General features: G+C 29.7%; 1 protein-coding gene across 1 annotated transcript; it reads right to left on the reverse strand.

Moving 5' to 3' along the window:
* Positions 1-4,907: 4,907 nt before the first annotated feature.
* Positions 4,908-27,477, reverse strand: LOC136985715 (voltage-dependent anion-selective channel protein 2-like). The gene is given in 10 exon segments (XM_067283057.1): positions 4,908-5,413; positions 6,881-6,938; positions 7,009-7,119; positions 7,122-7,161; positions 10,736-10,852; positions 14,464-14,574; positions 14,652-14,772; positions 16,424-16,558; positions 16,896-16,971; positions 27,342-27,477. Coding segments are annotated over 9 exon segments (849 nt in total). The 5' UTR covers positions 16,960-16,971; positions 27,342-27,477; the 3' UTR covers positions 4,908-5,321.

Raw genomic sequence — 27,477 nt, forward strand, 5'->3', positions numbered from 1 at the left:
TGTGAATTGAAAGTATTAATAGATCGCAAAGATCTGCCGCCCGGAGCTTCGCAATGGCTAAGGCCGCCGCTGTCTAGAACTATCAGTACCAGCACTTCTATTGATGGATTCGTCAAGTGTATAACAGATGAAATACGTGCGTCAATGATCTTACTGGAAAAATCATCATAGAAATTCATGCCAATGAATCAACATTACGAATTGAATCGCAGCGAAATTGACCGCGTATCGATACATCCGCACTAGAGGATTGAGAATTGAATATATAACGAATGAGATTGAATATAGAATTGAAAAACGTAAAAAATTGAAGTGATTACCGATGTTTGAATCGAAATATTCATAAAAACACAAGCTATTAACAGCACATAAATCATTTATTTGCACTTTCACAGCACGATAAGAAGAAATAGCAAGTTCACTGAGCTGTAAGTTAACAGAAAACTTATGAGCTTAACAAACATGTAATCCTGAAATCGAATTGTAATTGATAAAACTAGTATCTGTTGAGCAGTAAAAACACATGTCTTTTGTACCACATTTTGCATTTTCTAAATGGAGTTTTGAAAATATTAAACGCTGTTTAAATCTTTCTGAAGATGCACATGCTAATTTGGTGGTATACTTGTTTTCGGATAGTTTTCTGGAAAGGAAAATGCTATTATTCCTTGCAACAACTTTCAGTGTGTGCTTGAATATTATATAAACGAAATATATGGACATACTAAAATCACAGCCAAAAATGTCATCTTGAAAGAAGGAATTTCACAAAGATCGTAAGACTCGTGGCATTATTGCGTACTAAAAAAAAGTTGTAACGTAAACATAAATCTAATAAATCACGTACAAATTCCTGATGTTAAAATCGATTAATTGCAATCTAAATTATTTTTATAATATCGATTTGATAGATTACAACGAAGCAATTTAATGCTAAAAAAACAGGAAATTATATGCACGAGGAGAGAAGTATTTCTTTATCACATTGACGTAAGATCATCCTTTTTATGACGTCAGATCGACGAAATTGTTATCGAAATCATAACTATTAATCATGACGAAGCGTAATTATATCAGAATAAACGAGGAAACTGATCTAATAAAAAAAATTTTATAAATTTGAATTTAAAACGTGTTAAAATTGAAAGGGGACATTTTTAAAAGTCAAAATGGAGAACATTCTTTACACTTGGGGTTTTTTTTAATACTACTGCATAGTATACTATAAGTTATAGGTGTATAGGCCTACAGTATTCATTTTCTTTTCTCTACTTTCTGCGGGCATTAAGAGGGCCTTTAATCGAGCCCACAATAGGGCAGCTGGGTGGTGAGGGAACGGGCCATCGGATCCGAAAAAGTCCTGGGGTATTAGCTTGTGCTTTTATGTTAATATTAGTTCTAAACAGCAAACTCTTAATTAGTGAATAAAGCTACTTTATTATTGAAAACAAAATTCCTGCTATAGGGGTTTTCGACCCGTCTGAATTTGTTCGAGTCCCTAGAACGATAATCAAAATCCTCAATGGGAGAGTTAACGCATCTCCCATTCCGATTCAAAATGCATCTTAAACGATACAATTAGCACACGGCGATGTCTATATATGGTTAGCTATTCGGCATTTAATTAGAAAAATAGGTCAGAAGATTCTAGTAAAGAAACTTTATACTCCAGATTCTGTACGTAGAAAAAAAAATTACCGTTCGGTGAATTGGTCGCTGCAGCCATACGCTACTGTACGAGATTAAAAATTATAAAAACCACCGTTCTTTTACCATTACTTGTTATTGTAGTTAAATGTAAATCCGGGGTTATCCGTAACATGTTCTTGCTGATATACGGGAAAGTCAAACTTCCTATCGATTTCCGAAGCAAAGTACACAAACTTTTATGCAACTTTTAGTATAGAACTACCGTACAATTCAACGTCATCCTTTAGTTGGAGTCTGGTTCAGCTGACTATCTTGTCGCCTTCTGTTGACTTACATTGTGTGATTTCACTCATTAAACTATCCGTGACAATAAATTTATCAATATTTTTACAATTAAATGCTCATCTGGTGGCCGTACAAATTATATTTCGCACATTGAACACTATGCCTGATGTTCCTAAGGTGTGTGAAAGAAAAGATTGAAATAGATGAATCAGTCCTTCTATTTTTGTTATTCAATGTTAATCAGTGCTTCTAATTTGAATACAAAAATTTTAAGCTGAAATTTTAGATTTTGGGTGGATAACCACCTAATTTTTTATATAAAAGCCATTAATATATAAGTTTTGTTTAAAATAAATCAATGGCGCAAGCTAAGAAATTCCATATCTTGAACCAGTCCCACAAGATTACATTAACATTTCAATTTTCAAAATTTCCTAGTAAGTTTTTATTGAAAAACTGAATATCCCGTCACGTCAAAAGTGACAGGAAATAGTTCGGACGTAGATACAGGAAATACTTAATTTTAAAATTGCAAAAGTTCCTATAAATCAAGAATTGGATGAGCCAACATTTCATAGAACACGCTGAAAATTTGACAGAATAGGAAATAAGTCAAGGATGTGACAAGAGCCTAGTTTTAACTCATCGCAATAATTTACTCACTCAGCTTGCTGCAATTTTATGAAAAATTAGGTTGTCACATCCTTGATTTGCTTCAGTTTAGTAACAGATCGTTCGGCATATTTCAAATCTTTTCGTTAAAATTTCTGTAAGGTGTTTGCAATATTTTAAAGCCATTGGTCATTTCATAGCTTTAATGAAGTCACTTTTTTAAATATACCTTTATAAACTACCTCATTGTTTTAATCAGCTTTTGCATTGTATTCATAGTAAAGATTGGTAATTTCAGTCAACCTTGGACAAAACCTACAATTGTTTTGCCATTCCATCCAAAGCATGCCCGTACCATCACTGACCCCTTGCTGGTTGGCCTTAGACAACGTACTTTCCTAAATGCCAACCATTCAGATTGAATTTTTTCACTAAACTCCTTTCCCGGGTCCAACTCGTGTTCATCAATCGAGAACAACAGCGGATAAAGGGAGTTTTAGCATGCTGCTATTTCCACTTATAAATCAAAAATTTACTACTCTTCAGTTACGAACATTAACTTCTAGGCAAATTATCACGCAGAGAAAAGGAAATTCGGGTTCCGAAAAATCAATTTCTGCCTTTGTCAACTTAGGAAACACGGAATGCTTTTTTGTCCCACACTTAATAAAACCTCTATTTTAGGTACTATTTCGGGCAGGGGTCCATTAAATAGTGAAGGTGGTTTTCCAAATGAGGGTTAAAAATAAAAACAGTAAATCCTCATTTATAGGTTTGAGTAATTAAAATTATGTACGAGAAGTTCATTTCAGAGAAGCTATATGCATTACTTATGTAGTCAATAGTTCTTACACTAAAACAAGTATAAGATCTAAAACGAAAGCTTTTTTGGAGAAAACAATAATTGTATTTAACTAAAATAGTCCTTAAGAAAAAAAAAATTTTAATTTGACAACAAAATTTCCTATCTATTCATCTTCAAATATATCGACACACATATGACGTGAAGTTGAGTGAAGAAATAATCTGTTAATTACATATATATATAAAAAAAAAGGCATTTCAAAATTAACAGGATGTTAATTTTAAAATACGGTAAAATCTCCGGTTCGTATGTTCATAAGTTACAAGTTTCACACTGATTTATTTAAAGATGAAGTTGTTAATATTAAAAACATCAAATATTTCTGGAAAATAAATTTTTTCGTTTAAACTTACCAGTTATATTCTGGTAAAGAATTATCCATTCACTAATTAGTCGGATTCAAATGCAACTGATTCTCTTCATAATTGAGAGCCTAAATGTCTATGAATTTGATGCTGTAAAGGTGTTCGCTGTTTATGAGAATGGAAGGAATGTTCTTTTCTCACTTCATTTTTTAAGTACACTTCGTTATTTTACAGTATATAAAAAGGTTTCATTTAATATTTCACTTAAATCTTCTGACTAGATTCAAAGATTATCTTAAATTTATGAATAACGTGTGAAAGTGCCAATAATCATGATAAAAAGGACACCAAAGAGCTATTTGAGTTTGTGAGGAAAAAAAATATACATGAAATAATGAGCGAAATATTGTGCATTAGACCAATTACTCTTTCCAGCCTATTCTTGCCCTATTGAGTTACTCTAATTTCTTGTGTCTTATAAACAAATATTGTTCTAAGTTTAGAACAAATTTTTATTTTTAGAACTTCACTAAAATTTTTAGTATGCAAAAAAAAGTTAGTTACTTTCAGAGGGAAACCAAAAGGAATATCAAATTGTGGTAAATTACTACAAAATATGCTTGTGGCAAAAATATTTATTAGAAATTGACATTAAAATATTCAATTGGACCATTCAAAATACTTAATAATTTAGGTGAACAATAATTGCAACTAGATAAAGGCTCAATACTTTTAATCTTAAAATCTGTAAAACACTGGATAGGCTTATCAAGTTGAGAAAATTGTGTTCTAGATATGCAAGTTTGAAATTTCTTGATTAATATTCAACTTTTTCCCAATAAAAATTGTTTTGCAACGGGGATTGCCAATAAAATATTAGGTTTTATAAGTATAAAAACTAGTATTAAACTTACTGAAACAATGAAAAAGATTCTGTCCTTTATTTAGTTTCCTTGATTTGCATATTACATACTTTTAAACAGGTTTTAACCCTCTTGTATAAGAATTTAAATATATTAAGCAAATTTATAAATACTATACACAATCTGTAAGACAAAATGATCAAAAAAAGCAAGGTATTACAAATTTTCACAAATTTTTATATAAATTATGATTGCAAGGGGGCAAGTTTGTATAAAACGAAGAAATGTAATAAATTTAATGATCTAAGTAGTTAAACACAATTCTAATAATAGTCCAGTTTGCTTTATTCTTCTGAGTACTAACTACAGCAGTTAACAGATTCATATTTAAATTTTTTCTATCAGATCATAAGATAGATGGCCACATCAAACACTGACAATTGATTAAAGTGAAACTTTACCTTATACAATGAAATAAGTTATAATAGCAATTTTACTTTGTCAGTTGCATACAAAAAAAATTAATTCCAATAGGAAAAAGCTACAATTTTGAATCTATGAAATAAAGTCTAGTTCTTAGAAGAACTAGGCTTTAAAAAGGGAACGATTTCCAGGTAATGAATCTTCACACTGTACAACTACTGCAAACTATCAGACCTAAACCGTATCAATATTTTTTTTGTTCACATACTAAATTGATTCTATTAAATCATCCATGTTTGATGTACTGATAGAGAACTATCACGCAGAGAGCTCTAGGCCGAGACCCAATTTGTGGCCTCCCTGATTGAAATTCTTGCCATCTATCATGGTTGAAAGATGTAACTGAATACCTGAAAAATAAAATGGTATTAAAATTTAAAAAATACACTAAATTTTAATTCCTGCATTTCCTTCATTCTAAGACATTTTGTAAGGAACTGAGTCCGAACGTTATTTTTATTTTATTATTATTTCTGTTTTATCATCTTTTGTTTGGGGTTTATGTTTATTTAGGACGAAGGTTCCCCACCACTCTCTTGTTAGTAATGAAAAATGAAGATAAAACAACTCACGGAGAAATAAGCGCCGTAGGAAACATCTTGCGCACTTGCGCTGCCTGGCAGAAGTAACAGTCCGCAGAAAAAAAAAATGGAGGGGGGAGTCCCCACAATCACTAGTAGAGAAATACTTGATAAACCGTCTTAAACATCCCAGAAAATTATGATAAATATTTTGTAAACGGTTTATAAGCTTTGTCGGAAACTTAAAGCTGCCAGAACAGAAAGTTAATGTTAGCAACTAAGTATGTAAATAAGAGGAGTAACCCAGCTCAAGTGTGACGTCACCTCACAGTATAAAACCCGTACGTTAACCGAAGAAGGAGAGGTGAATTCCAAATCGAGGCGACGTTGAGAGCGAGGTAGATTCGAAAGCGAAGTATTTTCTGATAGAAGTCCAGATTGATAATTGGACGATCCAAGGTGTTAAAGAGGAGTTCGATTGACGATATCGAAAGTATTGAGGAAATAGTTTCTTCGTATAGTGAGGTGACGGATAGACGTTTAATTAGTAAGAGATATTGTTCATAGTTTCTAAGTATTTGATTGTCGAATTTCAAGGGGAATTACTATTAAGTTAAGCTAAGTAGCTGAGTTTATTGTCGGGTTGACTTGTTGATTTTCGTTAATAAATTTTGTTTGGATTATTGATATTTGTACGTAGTACATTCTAGTTGCTAATTAAATATATTTGAACTTTTGATTTGACTTGATATTTATCGTTGTTATTACTAATTTTTCGGTGCACGCTTAAAAGCCCAGGCCTGGCAAACTAATCTCGAATCCGCGTAAAGTACCCGTTAGGTTAACGGAAGTTTCACCGACCGTAATTATAGTCGGTTTCCTAAGATACTAAAATTAAGTACTTTACAACTTTACTCATTTGTACTTGTCCAAAATAAAGATGCAACTTACAAAAACAATTGGCAGCTATTGCTAGGTTATATGGCATGTTAATAATGATGACTATTATTCACTCACATCAGGTGTAATTAAATGCTTATCATCAAAGTTCAACATCTTTTTAATGTTTAAAAACTCTAGGACAACTTAACTTCAGCTTCAATTCTGATACTGGATTGTAATTATATATTTAACAGCTGCCAATTGTTGTCTAGTTCATAGCATTTTTATTGTTTTTCTAACTTCTCAATAAAAACAACTTGTTACCTTTATTGAATACTTTAAAATCTCAAAAATTGAAAAATTACAGCACATCTTAGAATCAAAGAAATACAGAAATGCAAGTAAAAATCTTACCTTCTCTCAACCTATGAGTGAAACCAAGACCAATTTGACTGGAATTGTTAACTTTGGCCTGAAATAAGATAAAATTTTAGTCTAATTCTTAAATATAGAAATTTAAATTAAAAACCATCATAGCTTACTCTAAGTGAAGTATCATTATCCAATTTATATACACAGCCCAGACCAAATCTTGTAGCATTGCTGCCAGCAGTCCAAGATAGCTGAACTCCAGTTTCAAGTTTACCATCAATATATTTTGATAAATGCTACCTCCAAACTCTTGTCCGTCGTTTCTATTGTATTGAATATATGAAAAATTAGTCATTAAACATTGATCTAAATGTTTTAAAATTAAAAAAAAAATCAAATTATATCTAAAAATTTAAGGTTTTATATCAGGAAAGTCTTGAATTAGTGAACACAATTCATGTTTGATCCAATATTTTTCCAGAAATTGTCTACTAGGTAACTAGGTTTAAGTTTAAATAAAAGTTTGAATAAGAAATTTCATGGAAAATGAATACTACTAATTTTATAATTAGACATTCTGAATTCAGAAAAAAAGCAAGCAATAAAGAAAATGAAATGCCCATCAGAACCTATATTTCTTAAAAAGAAACTGTAGTTTCTTTAAGAAATATACTAGGGTAAGGGAACATACTGTAGCTAATATACTAGGGTAAGGGAAAAAAGGTACTGCAGACAAAGCAATACATAAATGGTTTGTTATGAGATCAAAGACCATCAGTTTGTATCTTTCCAAAAGGATTGGATTAGTAACTATCATTAAGCAGTGTTGACTTAACTTAGATGTTAACAAGTTGGCTGCTTTTATATAAGATTTTACAAAGATTGTCCTTCAATGAAAAAAAGTGGAAAAAATTCAAAAGATTAACTCTGCTGTTATGTGCCAATTCTATAGGTACAGGCCACAATTACTGCAAAGTATAAAAATCTACAATGTTTCGAACTACAACATTTACTACTAGTAGTACCATAAGATCATGGACAAAAAGCAATATTTCCATTATTGGGTTAGGTTTCCTTTCATTAGATTCATTCATACTAATCAAAACATGGCTAATGCAAATAAATACTGACCAATATTGCAACACACTGCAAGTGCTAATATTTTTTAAATCCATTCAAGTAGTTTGTATAGTTTGAAACACTAAATGTAACTTTACTTTTATAAAGCAGGTCTGTGTTGAGTTGTAAAGAAAAGTGAGAATAACTTCTGATACATTCCTAGTTCTGAAGTAAGCACCAAACTAAAATTTTATTTATACAAGGTGTATCAGTACAGCAGTTAAACTTTCAGAAGAGAGAGAGCAAGTACACCTAAACATTGGGAAATCACATAGCAATGCATGTTAAAAAATGCTTTCCTGGCGTGGTAGTGACAACGCAAAACACAAGAAAGGAAGGACATGTTTTCTCACCCTGTTCATGTCCTTCCTTTCTTGTGTTTTGTGTTGTCACTACCATGCCAGGAAAGTGTTTTTTAACATGCATTGCTATGCGATTTCCCAACATCTAGGTGTACTCTCTCTCTCCTGAAAGTTTGTAACTGCTGTACTGATACACCCTGTATATATATAACATGACATTGTATAGGTAAAGATTGCAGTGTCTATTGTAATGTTGTTATTTAACAAAATGAAATACCTTTACTTTTACTCTAGAGTATTAGAATTGCTTGAACTATATATATTGCAAAAATTTTATATAGAACTATGTAAGCCAGGTTGAAACTTAAAACTGCTCTGTTTACTCACTATCCTTACCTACAAATTCTGTTACAATGTCCATTTTAAGTCAAATTTGCTTCAGATACTGGTATTGGAAAAACTAACAATTCCTCACCTTTAAGAGTAAGGGTTTTCATTATTCTAGCATTGATTATTTTAGTGTAACAAAATTTTATATATACAGGTAACCCCCGTATAATACGGCACTTCTATAGCACGGATTCACTCTGACACAGTTTGAGAATTGGATAAAACCCTCGTACAACATGAAATGCAATAAATTTTTACATACTTAAGTACTAATAGTTCACAAAAATAATAATTTTCGTGAACTATTAGTACTTAAGTATGTAAATTTTCTTTTCCCGCCTTCTGTCGATACACGTGGTCCTTCTCTAAACTTGTTTCAATGTTGCCAGATCTCGACGCTTCTGCTTTTGATGTTGCCAGATGTTTTTCCCTTACTTGCTTTATTCTTCATGAGTGCTTAGCACCATAAGGAAATTTATAAAGATCTTTTAACTAAAAGCAAGCAATCTAAAATAACATACTTTTTGCAAAAGGTAAAGCATGGATCTGAAGATAATGCAGAAAAATGGTCAGGGTATAAGGATAACTTGCCAAAAAGAAAAAACACCTTCGGTTAAAAATGCTTAGTGATGACGAAGAAAACATTGCTTAATTTATATTAATATGTATCACTTAAATATTTTTATTAAAATTTTCTTATCTTAATTATGAAAACATAATAGCATTTTTTTTAATTTTTGCAACCTAATCTGCAACCTTTTCATACTAGTTCTTTGTTTCGTATAACACGGATTCGCATAACATTGCAATTTTTTGGAATGCAACTCCCGTATTATACGGGGGGGGGGGTCACCTGTATATTATTTCAGTGACCCTACAGTTTTATTACATTGATATTTACTCGTATACATAAATAAGTATAACATAACTTGCAGATTCCCGAAACCCAAGCTTCTATTAAACTTGAGGAAATGACCTAAAAGATTTTATTAAAAACAGAAATACCACTCTGTTTCTGACAATCACAGTGGGCATACAGAATTGACCCAGGATCGGGCATATTACAGGAAGTGATGAAGAGGACTAAGTGAAAGACTCAAGGAACATTGAGAGGACTGTTTGAAAGATAGAATAATGATATCCAAGGATGCTTCAAGCTAATGGCAAAAGAAAATTATATGGAGGAATAATGTGGACCTATTGGACGATATAATGGAAGAGGAAAACATTGAACGGCAAATAAATTATGGATTTGGGAGAAAGTTACTTTGAAGTGTTTAAATGTCAAGGATAAAGAAGTATTACTCAGCTTGGAAGTGGGTCATTGAGAGAAGAGCAAAAAATAAAAATTTTCAAAAGAAAATCTGGGAGGGAACTCTGTACAGAATAAGTTAAAAAGAAAAAAAATGTTTTAAAGATAAAACAAATTGGAAGACTTATGCAATATATAATTCCTGAAATATAGGTTTGAATACTAGAATTGTAGTGAAGAAAGAAGCCCCTGAAGATGAGCTAACTGGGCCTTAAATTTTGTGAATTAATCCAGGTTTTTTGGAGACAGTAGTTAATAATAGTTAATAGTTAATAATAGAGAAAGTAGTTAATAATATCTCAATACAAACTTTATCATACTTAATAATATTGATAGAAATTAAAAATGGAAAATAGAATTTAATTTCCAATATTCTTGCTGTTCTATAGTTTAATACATAAAGAAAAATGTTTTTCAAAAGGTTTCTAAATTATTCCAGTTTGCTTAACTGACAAAGTAAAATATTTCACATGCTCAGACTAAAGATGATTGGATCTAATAAATCATGTTAAACAGCTTAGGTGCTAGTTTATAGCAGATATTTTATGCTAAAATAATTTCTTGAAAATATCAATTTACAATAAAAAAACATGAAACTTAAACATTAATTTTTAGAGATTTCTTGTTACAGCTCAATAGTTTCTTTCAACAAAATATGGTTAAGGTACTAAACAAAACATAAATTTTTACATTTGAATTAAAAGCTACTTAATTTTTAGGATATAACATAAAATTGTAACTATATATATATTAATAATTCAACAAATTACTTACACATGTGTATTTAACATGAAATCACCAGTGGCATAACCAACAGCAAAATTACTTTTAGTAAGTTTATTTTTTCCAGTATCAAAAGCTAATTGAACACCAGCAAGCCATCCTTGATAACTAAAAATAAAAAGGCAAATTAAATATTTAAACTGATAAAAAGGCATTAAACTTTGTTCATATTTAAATTTAAAAAATGCTATTAGTTGAATGTAAACAATATCCAAACTGAAGTTCAATACTTGCATTTCCAAATCTTGGAAGATGAAATTTTAAGTCATGACAATAGTCTTTACAATCAAAAAGGGACCATTTAGAAGAATAATTATTAAAAACAAATATTTTAATACATCTGTTCTAAATTATGCTTTTGTCTACTTTAGACACTGAACTAGATCTGAACAAAAAGCATAAGTAGTATTCATATAAATATGCAGCTAGAGGACCAGCATTTAACTACTGTATTTACTTGCATGTAAGACAAAGTATGACTTTAAAGATCAAAATAAAGAAAATTAGATTTATTAATACTATTCTAATTTTATTTCGTTTAAAATCACAAATAAAATATCAAATGCACATAAATGCGTACATTGTCCCACAAAAATTATTGGAATTTTAAACTTTAAAAAAAATCTCGTAAAATCAAGAACATAATTTGTTCATGTAGAGCTGGACAATTGGGGAACCTTTTTTGCCAATTAACAGTCAAATCCATTCCAATTACACTTACAAGTTTCTCAGAATTCTGATTTCCAAATAATCATTGTTTTCACGTGGGAATGGATTAAAACTTATAATCGGGTTCCCACGTGATTTTGGAATTTTAATTTGAAATTCAACTCAAAAGCTTTGCCTTTCCTATTGCTATTTATCTTTACTCCTGATAATACACAAGAATGGTCCAAACAACCTAGATAAAATACTTTTGTTTTTAAACACCAGAGAATGAGCATCCAGTGAAAAATGCAAACAAACACAGTTCACAAAAATTATTGCAAAAATGCAAAAGAATCCTTCACTCTCACACAAAATAACCTAGGTTTTTGAAGCAGTGAAAAAAATGAATAAAAACCTCATATTATATGCAAGTAAATATGGTATTCATAGAAAATTGACTTTTACAATGACTACCAATATTTAAGATAAAGCTGCTTTATTTCAAAAAAGAAATAGCACTGAAATTTCTTAAAATTGCTCACTCAATAGCTCAATAGTTGTTTAATTACAAGATAGTTTGATAAAACTTGTATTGAATGATCGTTGTTGTGATCTTGCCTACAACATGCTTACCAATTACTCAACAGTACTAGACAAAATTTATATCATAAAAAGTGATAAGTTATTAAAACAGTAAAATAGAAATAAATATCAGAATAACACTAAAAATTTTTAACAGATCAGGTGCGAGAGATGCTGAAAAGTGAATTAAGTAACACACCATGAAACATCTTTTTTGTAAAAACCCTTTTTGCAGATGTTTTCATATACCATTAGTTATTTGTCCTACATTTATCTGGCAATAAGAAATTATATTTTTTACAACCATCTTATATTTTTGTTCATTAGTGTACACACTTCACAAAAAGGGCAAAAAACAACACAAGAGTCCTGTTATATTGCACCTGTAGGAGAGAAACTAGATGAACAAGATATCTAGCCATTACTGGCTAAAGCAGTCTTCCATGTATGACATATCAGTGAGCAATATGACATGCTGCAGTACCATTCTTCAAATTAAAATACTATCTTACAAATTAATTCCATAAATAGTAGAACTGATTTACTACAGTTAATGAATAACTAAATCCCAAAAGAATGTAACATAGCAAACAAAGCTATTCCTCTGTGCATTGTAGTTTGATTAGATGATTACTAATGCATGTTTTTTGTAACAGTAGGATATCAAAACAGTTTGTTGCCATTAATTTTCTCCTCACTATGAATGTGAATGTGATAGTTTTATGACAAAAGCTGCTTCAAACCAAAAATATTCAGTTAAGAGAAGCAGAACTGCCACATTAACAGGAACAAAATTGAATTTATAACCTGTTAACCTTACACTTCAAAAGCAGTGAAATGGTCTGTATCCACTTGAAAATCATGTAATGGTTACATCAAAGCTCAAGTTATGTGCACACAGTATCGAGAATTATCAAATCAAATTTATATATCTAGCAGTAAAAGTAAACTGAAAAACTTAAGTTTTTTCAAATTTCAAAATGCAATACCTTAATTTTAATGCACTTAAAAATGATTTATTAGGAAATTACTTAGAGACATCTGAACAACAGACTTTACACAATTAGAAACTAAAACATTGGTTTATTAAATTTGTGATTAGGTTAAGTGAGGTTGGATTACATCAAAAGCTACTTAATACCCTTAAGGCTGGTGCACACTGGCCAGTAATATATAGTACTATTTATTCATTGATTTTTGCTACAATGTTAAGGTCCCACACATTGCATAGTTTACAGCACATTGAGCTGTGTAATGGAGCTTTTGTAGCATTGTAGCACTATACATCATAGCAGCTAGTTTGCATCACCCTTTATTATGTACATCTTTAATGCTTTTAAAGTTTTTATTGTATAAGCTTATCAAATTAAACATCTAAGCAATTTAAAAATGGTCTTCCTTAGATATCTAAAATTGAAAACAATTAAATATTAGTTATAAAAGTGAAATTAAACAGAACATACCAGGGCAAAGATAAAAATTTAATGTTAATTTTCATTTTAAAATAAAATTACCTTAGAAATTTCTAACTTTTAAAAAGCTGTCACTTAAGTCAAAAATCTTAAAATCTAGCAATGAGAGTTGATTGACTTTTCTGGTTGTTGAGTTTTTATTTTAAAAATCTTACATTATTAAGCAAAAAAATAGTGTTCGGCACCATCTGTTATCAGATTGTTATAAAAATCTTAATTACTATAAAATGGCAAAAGCTTAATTTTGAGGGTAAGGGGCAAGTTTTATAAAAAGTGTTAATAACGAATAAAATCTTCATTAAGTACTACTACTCCCCAAGATATGGGCAAGATGGGTCATGTCATCCTTTCACCAAAAAATTGTATAGCATCAATGCCTTTCATACAAGCCACTATGCCAAATTTCATTTCTTAATATCTCAGGATGGGGTAAAGATTAAGCAAAAAAGACAAACACAAAATTTGATTTTTGGGTTCAGGTAGTCTCAAAACATGAAGATTTGCAAAAACTGAGGGTGACATTTGACACGATTCCAATACTTTCCCAGCTGTTATGTATACATAAAAGATAGTAAAATTGATTCCTGATGAAATTTGCATTACATGAATCTAAATTAAAATGAAGCCAGATAAATATTTAGCCAAAAACACTTTTATAATTAGTTATTTTCACAAAAATCTTTTACATAACTCCAAGTAGTTAAAATGATCAACTTTATGAAAAAAACAGCTAGCAGAGTTTGACCAAAAAAACCAAATAAATCTCATTCCTGTAGCCCTAGTTTATCCATTTGCAACAGCAACAATTTCATTCTGTTGATAATCATTCTTTTCACATGCTAGTGAAAATTGATATCCTGTTGCTTGTGGCAAATAGTACATAAACATTAAAATCCAAACAATCATTCCTATTTTTAGTATAAAATTAACTAATATTAATGTACATTTAATACTAGCTTTATTAAAAAAAAATGTCTCAAACTGCTACAACTGAAGACTGCTTAAAACAAATCATACCCGGCTACACCTGAACTTTGAACTACTGGTCCTGCGTAATCAAAATCTATGTCTGTAGATAAATTAACATTTTCATTCTTAAATGCAGTTTTCATAACTCCAGTTTTCTTCCTATAAATTAAGATCTCTCAATTAAAATTTTTATTTTTAAAAATTTTAAACTTTTATAAACAAAAAATAATAATTACCCACTGAGAGGTGCAAAGGTAGCATCAAAAGCAATTTTTAAGCCTTTAATTAACTGATCTTCCATAGAAATTTCAGTAGCTAGTGTATTATCTGTGTTCCATTTTTCTTTCATTGTAATTCCTTGACAAAAATTTTTATAGCATAAGTAACACGCTTAAGAATATTCATTACTACTCTAAACATTTAAATAAGAATGCATTCATAATTTATATTAAGCATAGAGCAGTCTCAGTTCTTTCAGGGATATAGTTTATAGTTATTGCTATGCAAATTAAATTTCTGCATTCTTTTCTATAATGCCTTGTTTATTTAGGTTGAGTCAGGAAGAGAGGAAAGTCAATTGGAAATTTGTAAACATTGATATTACCATAACTAAAAATTTGAGGAGAGTCACTCAGGAGTTTCAAAGTTGTAATACTTGCAATCCATTGAGTACATGACAAATTAGTACATGCTTCAGTGTTCTGTAGATGAGTCAGTTGTAAGCCTAAGTGCTGTAAATTTCATCCCAAATCACTATCAACAGGTCAAACATCATCTGGGTAATACTGTAAACATGACATAATACATGCTTCTGGATTGGAGATACTGTAAATTTTCATGTACTCTTCAAACTGAAAGTTGCTCCTTGTACTTGGCAAACAGCTGTATCTCTGAAACCATTGAGAATAATACTCATGTGCAAAAAGTTCAACAATGGCCCAAACTATAGTTTCCAAACTGATTTTTCTCGCCTCCTGACTCACCCTGTATATTATTGATATTTTAAACATCAGAAAGAACAAACTTTACACTTTCATCTTGCTTCCATCAATTTTATGAACTTAGCATCCATATTAACTTCTGTTATAAGTCAACAGATCTGACTTTATCCTTCATCCATCTCAATTTTCCTATTATTCTAGTCAGAACTGACTATTAGAATGGTTAAGTTATAATAGACAAAACAGAACTGATTGCGAGGAGATGTTATAATCAATGCAGATATAAATAACAATTTTTTTTGGTATTTTGTCATATTAGAATATCAGTGTTAAAATGTATTTTTTTTATTAACTGATTAAAACAGGTCACAGAACAGATTTCTAAACAATAAACTAAGTTCATTCTTCAAACTGAATTTTTTTAATAATACTTTGTTCTATATTATAAATTTGTAAATGTTAAGAAATTAGCAAACTGTAAAATTAGTTTAATAGATTTTCAAAAGGACAAGAATTTAAATTTTTCTTCACTTAAATATTTAAAATTTTATTGTAATGTTGAAGTGTTTCACTTCAAGACTGACAACTATTGGAAATCAGCCTGGATGTGAAGATTACTGCAAATACCATATAGAACTTACCAGCCTTAATGAAAATGATGTTGACATTTACTAGTGGGTTAGGATTCATAACGTTTTGCATAAAAGCATTATTATTATTCGAAAGAAAAGTCATTCCTACAAGCTGAAGTAAATTTGATGATTTAAATAAACTGAAGGTTTGATACTGTTAATACCTTAACAAAATTTCATCATCTGAAATAAGTTCCCCCCCCCAATTCTTAAGTTTCTAACAAAACCTGCATTAAACAAAAAACTTCTAATTGTTTTATTGAAGTAATCTATTGTAGCTATCATATCATTTATAGTTGATAATGTTCCAGTAGATTAACATGGCTACTAATTTTTGATTAACTTCAAATGTTCATAAAATTGAAAAATTAAGATTTAGAATAAGATCATGTAAAATCAATTCTAAACTTATTACTTTGAACAAAAAAATATTACCATATTCAGAAAGCTTGTATTTTGATTCCAATGATGCATTAACTCTTCCAGTATCATTATTTGATATTCCACTTACTGTAAAATCAACTCCTGATCTAGTTTTTGTCTTGCATTCTAATTTCACTAAGCCAAAATCTGCAAAAAAAATTTAGGAAGAATTCATAGTCAATACCAGATTTTTTGAGAAAAAATTTCTAAAAATTGTCTTTGAAATACTAAAGTTTTATTATAGAAAGCAAAATTTTGAATATACACAGTTTAAACAAATATTAAAAGTATTCTTGAAATTCACAATAAAGTAAAATAGTCATTACAAAATTTAAACATCAGTATTTAGGTTAGTTTCAATATTAAGTAGCAAACTAATCAAAAAGTTTTATAAATGAAAATAATTCTATTTGAATAAAAAGATTACAAGTATCGAAATTTCTGGACAAGGATTAAAATTTACTGAACTTAAAAAAATACTTACGATAGTTTTTGCTGAAAATATCACGTGCTTGTTTACCCAAATCTGCAAAACTTGGAGGAGCCATAATTCACACAATCTGCAAAAAAAAAAAAAACATCTAGTTTTAATTTTTCACTGAAATACAGGGAGGTTCCTAACAAGTAATTTGAAGCAACCAAAAATATTACATAACAGGAAAAATTCATATATGAAATGTGTTTCAGATTATGGTGACTTGGGTTGTAATGTTAAAAATTAAAGAAAACAAAAATTTCAAAATGGCTAAGTATTTAGTAAATTCAGTTTAGTCTCAAATGAAAAATAAGTATTTGAAGCTTCACAAAATTAACTCAAAATATTGTGTGTAATTTTTCAAAAGCTTAATCTATGTATAATGTTAGAAAATTGTTAGATGATCATTTTGCACAATATTGAAAATTCAAAGAATTAATTTTATCAATTCTACATTTGACAAGTGATTTAGTCTGAAAAAACTGGTACAACTAAAAAGGTACTGTACATCAGTGTTTCTCAAACTTTTTGGACTGCGACCCCCTCTTCTGCACTTAAAAATTTCAAAGGACCCCGAAGAATAAGTATGTGTCAAAAAACAACCTGGAGGGAGGGGGTTAGGCTCATATTTAAATATTTATATTATTTTTATTATTTATATGTGCAATTTATTTAAAAAAATATATAAAATAATTTTTACTTTCCTATTATTTCTAAACATGAATCCATAGTAAATTTATAAAATATTTGAAAAAATTGATCTGGCATCAATTTTTCAGCGACCCCCTAAATATTTTTCACGACCCCCACTTTGAGAATCACTGCTGTACATGATGCAAGCTCTCATTTCCTTTAGTGTCAATACTAGTAAGAACATGTTGAGATTGACAATTCTAGTTTAATTGAATAAAACCAATGAGCTCATTAAAATTTGTCATTCTACACAAAAATCAGTGGGGCAAATTTTCTATGGGTCCATCTATAGATAATTCACATTTGCCTGTTCCTAGTACCATAAAGCTGCTTTCAATTTTGCACCTGGTTCCAGGGTGACAATTTAGCATTCTTAAGACTGACAAACTTTAACTGCTGGGGATTAAGATTAATGGTGACAATGACAGCCATATCATGCCAATCACCTTGCAAATAAAACTTAGACCTAACAACAGTGGAACAACAGTTCTTCTACATCTTAAATTCTGAAATAAAGATGTAGAAGAAACCAATGTCTTCAATTCTGTCCTGTCCAATCACCAGAAACAAAAAACAAAACCCTTCCTACAGGCAATTATAGATGTTGGAAGACTAACCTTTGTTACTATTGGCACAGTTAGGTGTCATAGGCTAAAGTTTTCTGGTCATATAAACAGTAAAAATTTAGTATCAATGCTACTAAAAATACAAATCTAACAGTTTTCTGGAGCAATGAACATTTAAAATTTTCTTAACATTCTTTTTCAATCATGCTAAAATTCAGCTTGATTTCAGAGAAACAATGAAGAATTTAAGAGGGAAAGATCATCTGCAGTGTTTGTGAAGTAACAGTGCCAGAAAGTCGACAATTCCAAATACAGTAATGCATTTCTACACCAAGCATCTACACAAAGCAGAATAGGGAGAAATTCATCCAACAGCTTCTAGCTGCCCCCCCAAAACAGTATTTCTCAACCCAGATCATCAAAACAAGTTCAGTACAGATCTCTATCATACCCTAGTAAGTGCTGACATTCCACTGTAAAGTGAATAATGCAGCCTTTAAAGAATTTCTGAAAAAATCCACATAAACTAGTTCTGGATGAGTCAACATTATGGAAAAATTTAGTTCTTATACAAAAACACTAATACCAGTTCAAAAAAAAAAAAAAACTCAAAGATAATCCTATATGGATCACCATCGATGAAATGACAGACCATCAAGGCAGGAACATTGAAAACATCATGGGGAAGACATTGTTAGAGACTGAGGACTATTACGCAAAAAACTACCAGCAAATAATCTCAAAAATCAAAATAAAAATTTCAGAGACAAGTTTGAATATAATCAAAATATTTGTAATGCCAAAAAAGTTTTTACTTGAAATTACATTTGAGAGTGTCAATTTAAATGAATTTTAGTAGGAATTATTACACTATAAAAATGTTTTACATTTAAGCTGGAAAAAAAAAAACAGCTCTCCTGAAACATCTAAATTTTTGTGAACCATGCCTTACAATTTTTCATAAAGAACTGCTTAATACTAAAAAAACCTTATGAACTAAAGAAAAAAGAAATAAGGAAGAAAAAACATTCTATAGAAGAAAATTATGAGAGATTATGAAAAATATATTAATGCATAATATTAACATGCAGATTAAATGATTCATTTTAAATGATAGTCTTAAAAAAGGTTAATTACTAGTTTAAGAAATATCTTTATTGTAAACATTTCAGGTAATTTTATTATCTAAAACATCATACATATTAAAACAGCCATGTCCAATCCACGGCCTGCATGTGGCCCAGTCAATGTTTTTATGCAGCCCTTTTAAAACTAATTATATAAAAAATTTTTTATTTAAAATGAAATATTACATGTATAGTTAAATACGTTAAGTGATAAGGTGTTATACATCATATTAAGTATTTTAATTTCTGAGTGTAAGAATTATGAGAATATATTTAATACTTTCTTACATCTATTTGACATTGATGTGGAATCAGCTCCAACAAATTTGCAGATGATGGAGTTAATAGATCTCCAGTCATCATCTGAATTACATGTTTGAGCCTAATGACAAAGTTCAATTTTATAAAAAAATTTGTCTGTGACAAATTCCCTAACTTAAAAAACCGACAATGAGCATTACAGCTGCAATGGGAACCACCTATGTTTGTGAATCTTTTTTCTCAAAATTGAAGATTGTTAAATTAAAAAGTTGTAATAGCTTGACCAATGAAAATTTAAAAAACCAACTATGTTGTGCAACATCAAAAATACCTGTTGATATTAAAAAATTAAGTGAAAAAAATTGAAATACAAGTTTCAAATTAAAATACATACAAAATACTGTATAATTGTAAATGTTTTGTTTGTAAATAAATATGTGCGGCCCACAGTGTATTTTTATTTTTGGTGTTGACCCAGTAAACAATTTCGGTTGGATGCCAATGTATTAAAACATACTACAAAGTTACTAAAAATATCTAAAAAGCACTGCCATACCCAATTCAATTTCACATGATGCAGAGTTTAAGCTGTCACTAGTTTTTTCACTAAAATACTACAAGAACTTAGATTTAGCAACAACTTTCTCAGTACATTTCCCTAAAAATTGTTTTAAGTGGTTAAAGCATCTTACTTTTTAAGATGCTTTAACTAGTGATAGGACAATACCAAAATTTCTCCCAATTCCAAAATTCTTTTGAATACTCTGTAAAGTTTATTTTTTAGTTAAAAAAAATTAACCATTTACATTACAAGCACCATGCATTCATTAAATAATAAACATTAAGCCTAAGAATGGAATTCGATTGGAAAATCCAGACTTGATCTTTCAAAACTCTAAAATTCTCCATTTATATGTAGATGCACATGCTTTTATTGTGTAGTAGAAAATAAATTTGTAATCTTAATTTTATTAAAAGATAAAGTTAATATTGCAACACTACCCAAACAAATTATAGCTACTTTTACTCAAAAAACCTATTCCATCATGTCATCTAAGGTTGCATCACTGAAAACTCTTTCATTGGCCAATGAAATAACAAAAAAAAAGTGCATGTTTTCATTGCCTAACACAAATCAATTTGCCTGGTAAATGCTGTAATTCCACTGTGTTTAACACTGAATGAGGTTTGGCAAATGATGCAATGAGCTGAACAAATAATCACCACCATCACAAGTTAACCAAGTTTTGAATTCATTCACTCTAACCAGGTTTTCCTAATGTACAATTGCATGTAGTTATTTGAGGAAAAGAATCAAACAAATGCCTAAACTGATTCATCTTGAAAAATCAATTCTTAAAACTCAAAACTGCAATAAATTTAGTGCAAAATTATTTTTACTTAAAATCACACAAAGTGCATTCAAAAATTTAATGGATGATTCTGTAATGTGTTAAAGTTGTTATGATTCACAGTTATAATGGGAAAGTCGTTTTATCATTAAAAAACACTATAGGTTGAAACTAATTTGGCTTTAACAACACCTTATACTTTTTTTTAGCAACACTAATTTTTATAAAACAATGTTTGACCCTTTTCACAGGTTTGCATAAGGCATAAAAGAATTTGAACTGTCTTCTTAAACAGCACAAATCTTGTTAAACTTGATGCAGACCTATGAAAAGGGTCAATACCTTTTTTTAATTTGTTTAAAAGATTCTTTTTATGTTTAAAAAGGTAGTGTCTAAGTATTTAAGATGGTGTTCATTTTATTATAAACAAACACATTAAATATAAAAAATAATTTTATCCAATATTTTTCAATTAAAATAACTTTGTTTATATTTTAAAAACTTTTTCCAAAACTTAAATATTTTTTGTCAACCACCAGCCTAGATTTAAAATTTCCAGCCAAAACAACTCAATACAGGCCAAGTGGCAACCTTAATGTCACTATCTCTTAAAATGGGACAGTTAGTACTGACAGAGTGCAATCTCTCATTGCTCTGACTATGCAAAAGAAAAGTCCACTGTGTAGATGTCACCTTGTGTTGGGGATTTACATATTCTTTGCTTTGTAGACACAAGTTTCCAATAAACAAATACTTAATTGTTAATATTGTAATTATAAAAAATTTCTGATGGAGTAGGATTTGTTTAAAAAGATTTGTTGCTGTCAGATGTAATAATAAGACATCCTAAAATTTATAAAACCATTGTAAACAACCTTCTCTCAGATCACCCTAATATCAAAAGTTAGTGAATTTGTTCTTTTGTACCCAGTGCACACTGAAGTGTGAAAGGTTTCAGTGTGATATTAACAAAACTCCAATTGCAAACTATTTTGATGTAGAAAACAATATAAAAAAAATTTGATTTTCATTCAGCATCAGCATTTGTTGCCTGGTATAAATCAAAATTAAGAAGAATTGTTCAATAAGGTATTATACTTGTGGGTTGTAACAATAGATTTATGGTTATATTGATAGTGTAGTACACTGTAATAATGTGTATTTCTCAGATACTGTACAAATGTTTGAACAACGTATTGTGGATTGTTCTGGGCAGCCTTGCAGATGAGAAATGTTAGCTAGGGTTTCTAAAATTTTGCTACAACTTTAGTAAAATTAGCTGAAATAATGCAGGGTTTAAGCTGAAAAAAAATTCTCTGTATTATGTATTAACCTTGCTTTGTTCCATTTAAAATAAAATAAATTTTGCTTTGAGAAATTATACATACTACTATGATAGACACAGCAATTGTCTTGACGAGTGACAAAAGATGAATTTAGAATTTTAGGTATTTTTGAATAAATATTTAATAAAATTCCAAATCAAAAAAAAGATATTGAACTAAGTAGTTCCCATAAAAACTACACACAAAAAGGAACTAAGTTACATTTTTAAAATCAGCAATAGCTAAAAATATCTTTAGTCTTTATTCCAATTTCAGTAACAGCCATGTTACAGGAGGCCAATTCTGGTGAATAAACTATAGTCTAGTGACCTAATCAGTTCTTTCTAGTCAAGCATTTTTCTTTTTAATCATAAAATCAAGTAGGTATACAGAATATGCAAATTCTCATTATTGTTAATAATTGACTTCTTTGCTATAACCACACAAGATAGATGACCTTCATTACTACAATCATTAGAACATTTCAGATATCATAACATTCTTAAATTCAACTGTGCAGATCAAAAACAATTAGTTTGAATAAGGAATCTAGATTAGAAGTGACTCTTATAGTTAATGTTTTGTTGTAGGTCAAAAAATTTTTTTCTCCAAGTCTTACTTTTCTACATAAATCAAATCCATATTTTTTTCAACAAGAGTTAAGCTTGACAATCCCTTCATCAAAAAAGTCTTGCCAGTCCACTTAAAGAGAATGTTACCAATTAGTTTTGTCCGTCTGCAATCATTTTTCACCAAAGAAACTTCTTTAACTTAGGGAAAAGACGAAAACTGGAAGATGTCAGATTGACTATAGAAGATGGTTATTACTGCAAAAGTTCAGATGAGAATTGCTTTTTTCCAGCAGTGTGCATGCATTCACTAATAAAAAGGGTCAGACTTTCAGGTCTGATTTGAACAAAACTTGGTGTGCACATAGTCACCAAGCACAAACAGCTCAATTGTTCAAATAATAGGACCCACTTCAAGAATTTCCAAAAACCAGGCATCTGAATAAATTTGAGATGTTTAGCTTATGTCTTTGGAAGGTGCGTCATGTCTTCTCAGAACAGCAATAGCAAAGTGAATAAAACACTATGCACTGAAGGAGCTACAAAGTTCATCAAACCTTTGTTACACAAACCAAAAAAAACCAAAATTGCAATTATTTTGACATTAGCATTATAACTATTATTATTTTTCACATTTAAAGCCTAGGAAACAAGAGATTAAAATTCAAAATCATGATATCATTCCCATTTAGCAAAATAGTCTGTAGATTTAACTTTGTTGTTAAATGTGAAAAAATAAAAATTTTATTTAACAAGCTGGTGGCATAACTGCTTACCTTGACTAATTATGCAGATATTTTGTAATTTAGACAAGTTCTAGCCCAATGATGAAATGACAGATGGATTAACTATTGGTGTAATTTTAGACCTTTTCTACAATGTTTAAAAAAGGACTTTTAAAGAAAATCTATTATATATTTCAATATCAACTAACTTAAACTAATATTAACTCTAGATTAAGGTGACCAGATGTCCCGGATTTGGGTTGTTAGTCCCACATTGAACACCATCCCGGAAAGTGTCCCGCATTTGGTCATGTAACATTTTCTACCTGTTTGCAAGTTGTCAAGAGCACAAAGTTGTCGTTTTATTTTACTACTAGTAGCCCGGAACACCCCATAGTGGGCATTCTAGCAGCAACGGTGTCATTCCATGGTATAAATAATAAATTCATATCAATAATTCAATAATAAATTCTTGTTGCAATAATAATATACTGAATTCATTATTAATTTAAATAATATCTAGGGGTGCCTCTAGTGGCCGTTCTGGGCATATTAGGACAGATATACAAACAGCATCATCAAGTTATGAAAAAAAATTTTTTTTCTATAAACAGTTATTTAAGTTTATGTTTTTAATAGATAATTTAGTAGAAAAATATATAATGAATTAGTTTTTATTATTTATATATATGTATGTTGGAGGTCCACATCATTTTTAGCTCCCAGAACACAAGCATCCTGCATTTCAACCTAACATATCTGGTCACTTTACTCTAGATGCTACTACACTGTTTCAAATTCAACATAACACTCACAAAATTCAAATTGAGAATCTATAGTGATACAGAAAGGTAATGGTTTCTTTTATACTAAAAAGTTTTAGATTAGACTAAATTTATTTAATTGATGTAGTCGTCAATGAACTAAGGGGCACTTCATAACCATTAACCATAAGCATCTCAGATTAATCTGATCAGATTCTTCTAGATCAAAGCCAGTAGTTAGTTACTAACTAGTACGCACACATGCATGTGCAGCCATTTTAAGTGTGCTATCAGATGAATAAAGTTAAGCAAATTTCAAAAGAAAAGTGGAAAAAAAATTGCATTAACTACTATTCAGAAGTTTGTTACTGCTAAGAAAGTTTACTGGAACAATGTCTTATGAGAATTAGTTTTCCAGTCAAGTAATATTTAATAAAGCATGTTTTAACCTTTGCCCAAGTTCAAAAATCATGCACACTTAAAACAAAGTTGGAGACAACTGATCTAAGATGTAAACTGCTATAATGTTATGACTCAATTATATGGCAAGAATAATTTGCATAGTGTGGGGCAAATGAATTGCAATAATTTAGTATAATTTATAGATAGCTAAATGCCATCTGTTGTGTGCTGAAGTCATCTTGTGCTCTCACCAAAAGCATCCTTTCGTTTTCAGGTGCTTTTTTTCATTTTAGTTTTGGCATGTTTAGTTATATATATATATAAAACTAAACAACTATATGTATTAACCATCCAAGAAATGTATGAAAGCCTAAGAGGATGGATGTAGCATCTACAATTGAGATGAAAAAGGAAATTATCACTAAGCATGAAAGTGGTACACATGCTGGATCTGGTAGGTGTGTTTAATATGCTGAAGAGTTAACAAATGTACACTGTTCTTAAAAACAATGAAGCAATAAAAGCAGCAAATGTGGCTAAAAGGTGTGGCAACAAATGACCTCCAGGAAGTCATGTTATTGAGAAGAAAAAAACTAGTCTGGATAAACAGGGAGCAATTGGCCAGTGACAGGATTATTTGAGAATTCCAGGCAGCTATAAAGTGACATTAAACAGGACATCACCTCTCCTCCCTAAGGTATAGTAAAATCAATTTTTATTTTTTACACAATATTTACATATTTTATTTATTGTTTTCATGTTTTAGTTTATTATCTTAGAGAATAACTTGTCATATCTGAAATTATTATATAGTATTTACACATAAGAGCATGCTCTTGTGAAAAATAATTTTTTTTACATATTTTTGAGACATACTTCTTCACTTATAAGGATAAATCACTTAAGAACATGCTCTCATGCATTCTAGCTTGCTTTGACTTATAAGACCTCTGCACTGCTATGTCAAATGTAAATGTAATAATAAAGTAACTTCAGCAAAATCTGTGGCAACTTATTAGAAATAGAACAAATGCTTGATACTTTAAAAAAACTTTACAGTACTTGGTACTTTTCTGTTAATGGATGCCAGTTGTAATTATAATTTGACATGTGATACAGTTATCTTATTGACAAGGAAAAAGCATGAGAATAATAAAAAGTAGATTTATGTAATAGAAAACAATTAAATAAAATCACAAAGATGGATTAAAATAAAACAAAAAAAAATTAGAACTTGCAAAGCAGATTGGGAATTTAACATCTTTTTCATGTATTTTTTTGTTGCAATGTTTGACATCATGTATATATTTCTATTAAAAAGTTTATTTCCATTAAAATCTACTTTGACATAATAGCCATTTCTTTACACAGTACCATATACACATTGATTGGCACACCATTAACAAAAAAAAATGAAAAATTTTAGGTACAATTTTTTGCTTAAAATTTTATTACACCCAATTACCTAACAATGAAATGCTAAACAAAATTTCATTAAAAATGTTTCTAATATAGTCTATTCAAAAATTTTTACTAGTGTCATCATCTTTCTAGGAATAAAGATTAGAAAAACTACAAAATAAAGGGAAACTAGACAAGAATAAGTATACTAGTCAAATAAAACATTCAATTATTATAGTATATACAGTAAACACTTCACTAAATGGTCAGAAAAATAGTGCATAATTTTATTACTAAAAAAAATTTCCATTTTTGGTTGGGAAGGAAAAAAAACAATACATAAAAGTATATTATTTAAACAAAAATTCATAAAATTAAAAAAAAAAAATCACAATTCACCATCTAAAACAAAACAGGAACTTAATCTGCAATTTTAACACGACCCAATATTTTTAGCATTAACAACGTTCAGAAAGTCACTTCACCAAATAACCTAATTTCACCAAAAGAACAAGCAATGAAGTATGAAGTATTAGAATTTGAATAAAAATTCCTTCTTTCAGTATATTTTATATCAAATATGCTCTCAATTTCTGTATTTATCTTATTTTCCAATTATTTAAAAAAAGTATGTTTTTATTTGTAACCATTAAAAGTAAATAAGAAATTTGTAAATAAAGAATATGTTGATGTTTATTAAGGTTAAATAAATTAATTAAAATACCTTTTTTAAAGGCATTTAAATATCTAAAATACTCTGCATTGTGAATATGAACTGAAGTAAACCGGAAGGAAATTGGAATCTAAATATAGTACTTAAGTTCCACAAGAACGATATAGAGAATATAAAAAGACCAATTGATTGAATATTTCGACGGTTTAAAACAGAACCGAAAGTAGGCCTATTAAACACTCCATTACTGCATTTAATCGTATTAAAAAATGGTGAAGATTAACGTTTAATGCTAATAAAGTACAAATGTATACACTCTGAATATTGTTTTGTAGCTTTAATTTAGAATTTATTCAGAATTTTTCGAAAAGGATTCCTATGATGATGATGCAATTCATTTTCGATAGGCCTAAAAGTTACATCAATCGTTCGGTCGCCATTTAAAAATATTCTTTCCTTCCATGTTCTTTTATATATTTTCTGTTTTTATTTTGTTAAATATACATTTACTTAAGTCCTTAATGGATTTATTTGCGTAATTTCGACGGAATTGTTAGATTTACGTTTGCATTTATGACGAAAAAATTGGATACTTACTCTACAAGCTTTCCTTTGACGATCACCGTTGTCAAGGTAACGCTTTAGCGTCTGAGATGGAAGCGGGGTCTCACCACTGAACACAAGGAAGGAGAAATGAAGGGCGTACTCTCGTCCGTTTCGAGGTTAATAAAAT

The sequence above is a fragment of the Centruroides vittatus genome, unplaced genomic scaffold (assembly GCF_030686945.1).
Source record: "Centruroides vittatus isolate TY-2023 unplaced genomic scaffold, ASM3068694v2 contig_975, whole genome shotgun sequence".
In the NCBI taxonomy this organism is placed as follows: Eukaryota; Metazoa; Arthropoda; class Arachnida; order Scorpiones; family Buthidae; genus Centruroides; species Centruroides vittatus.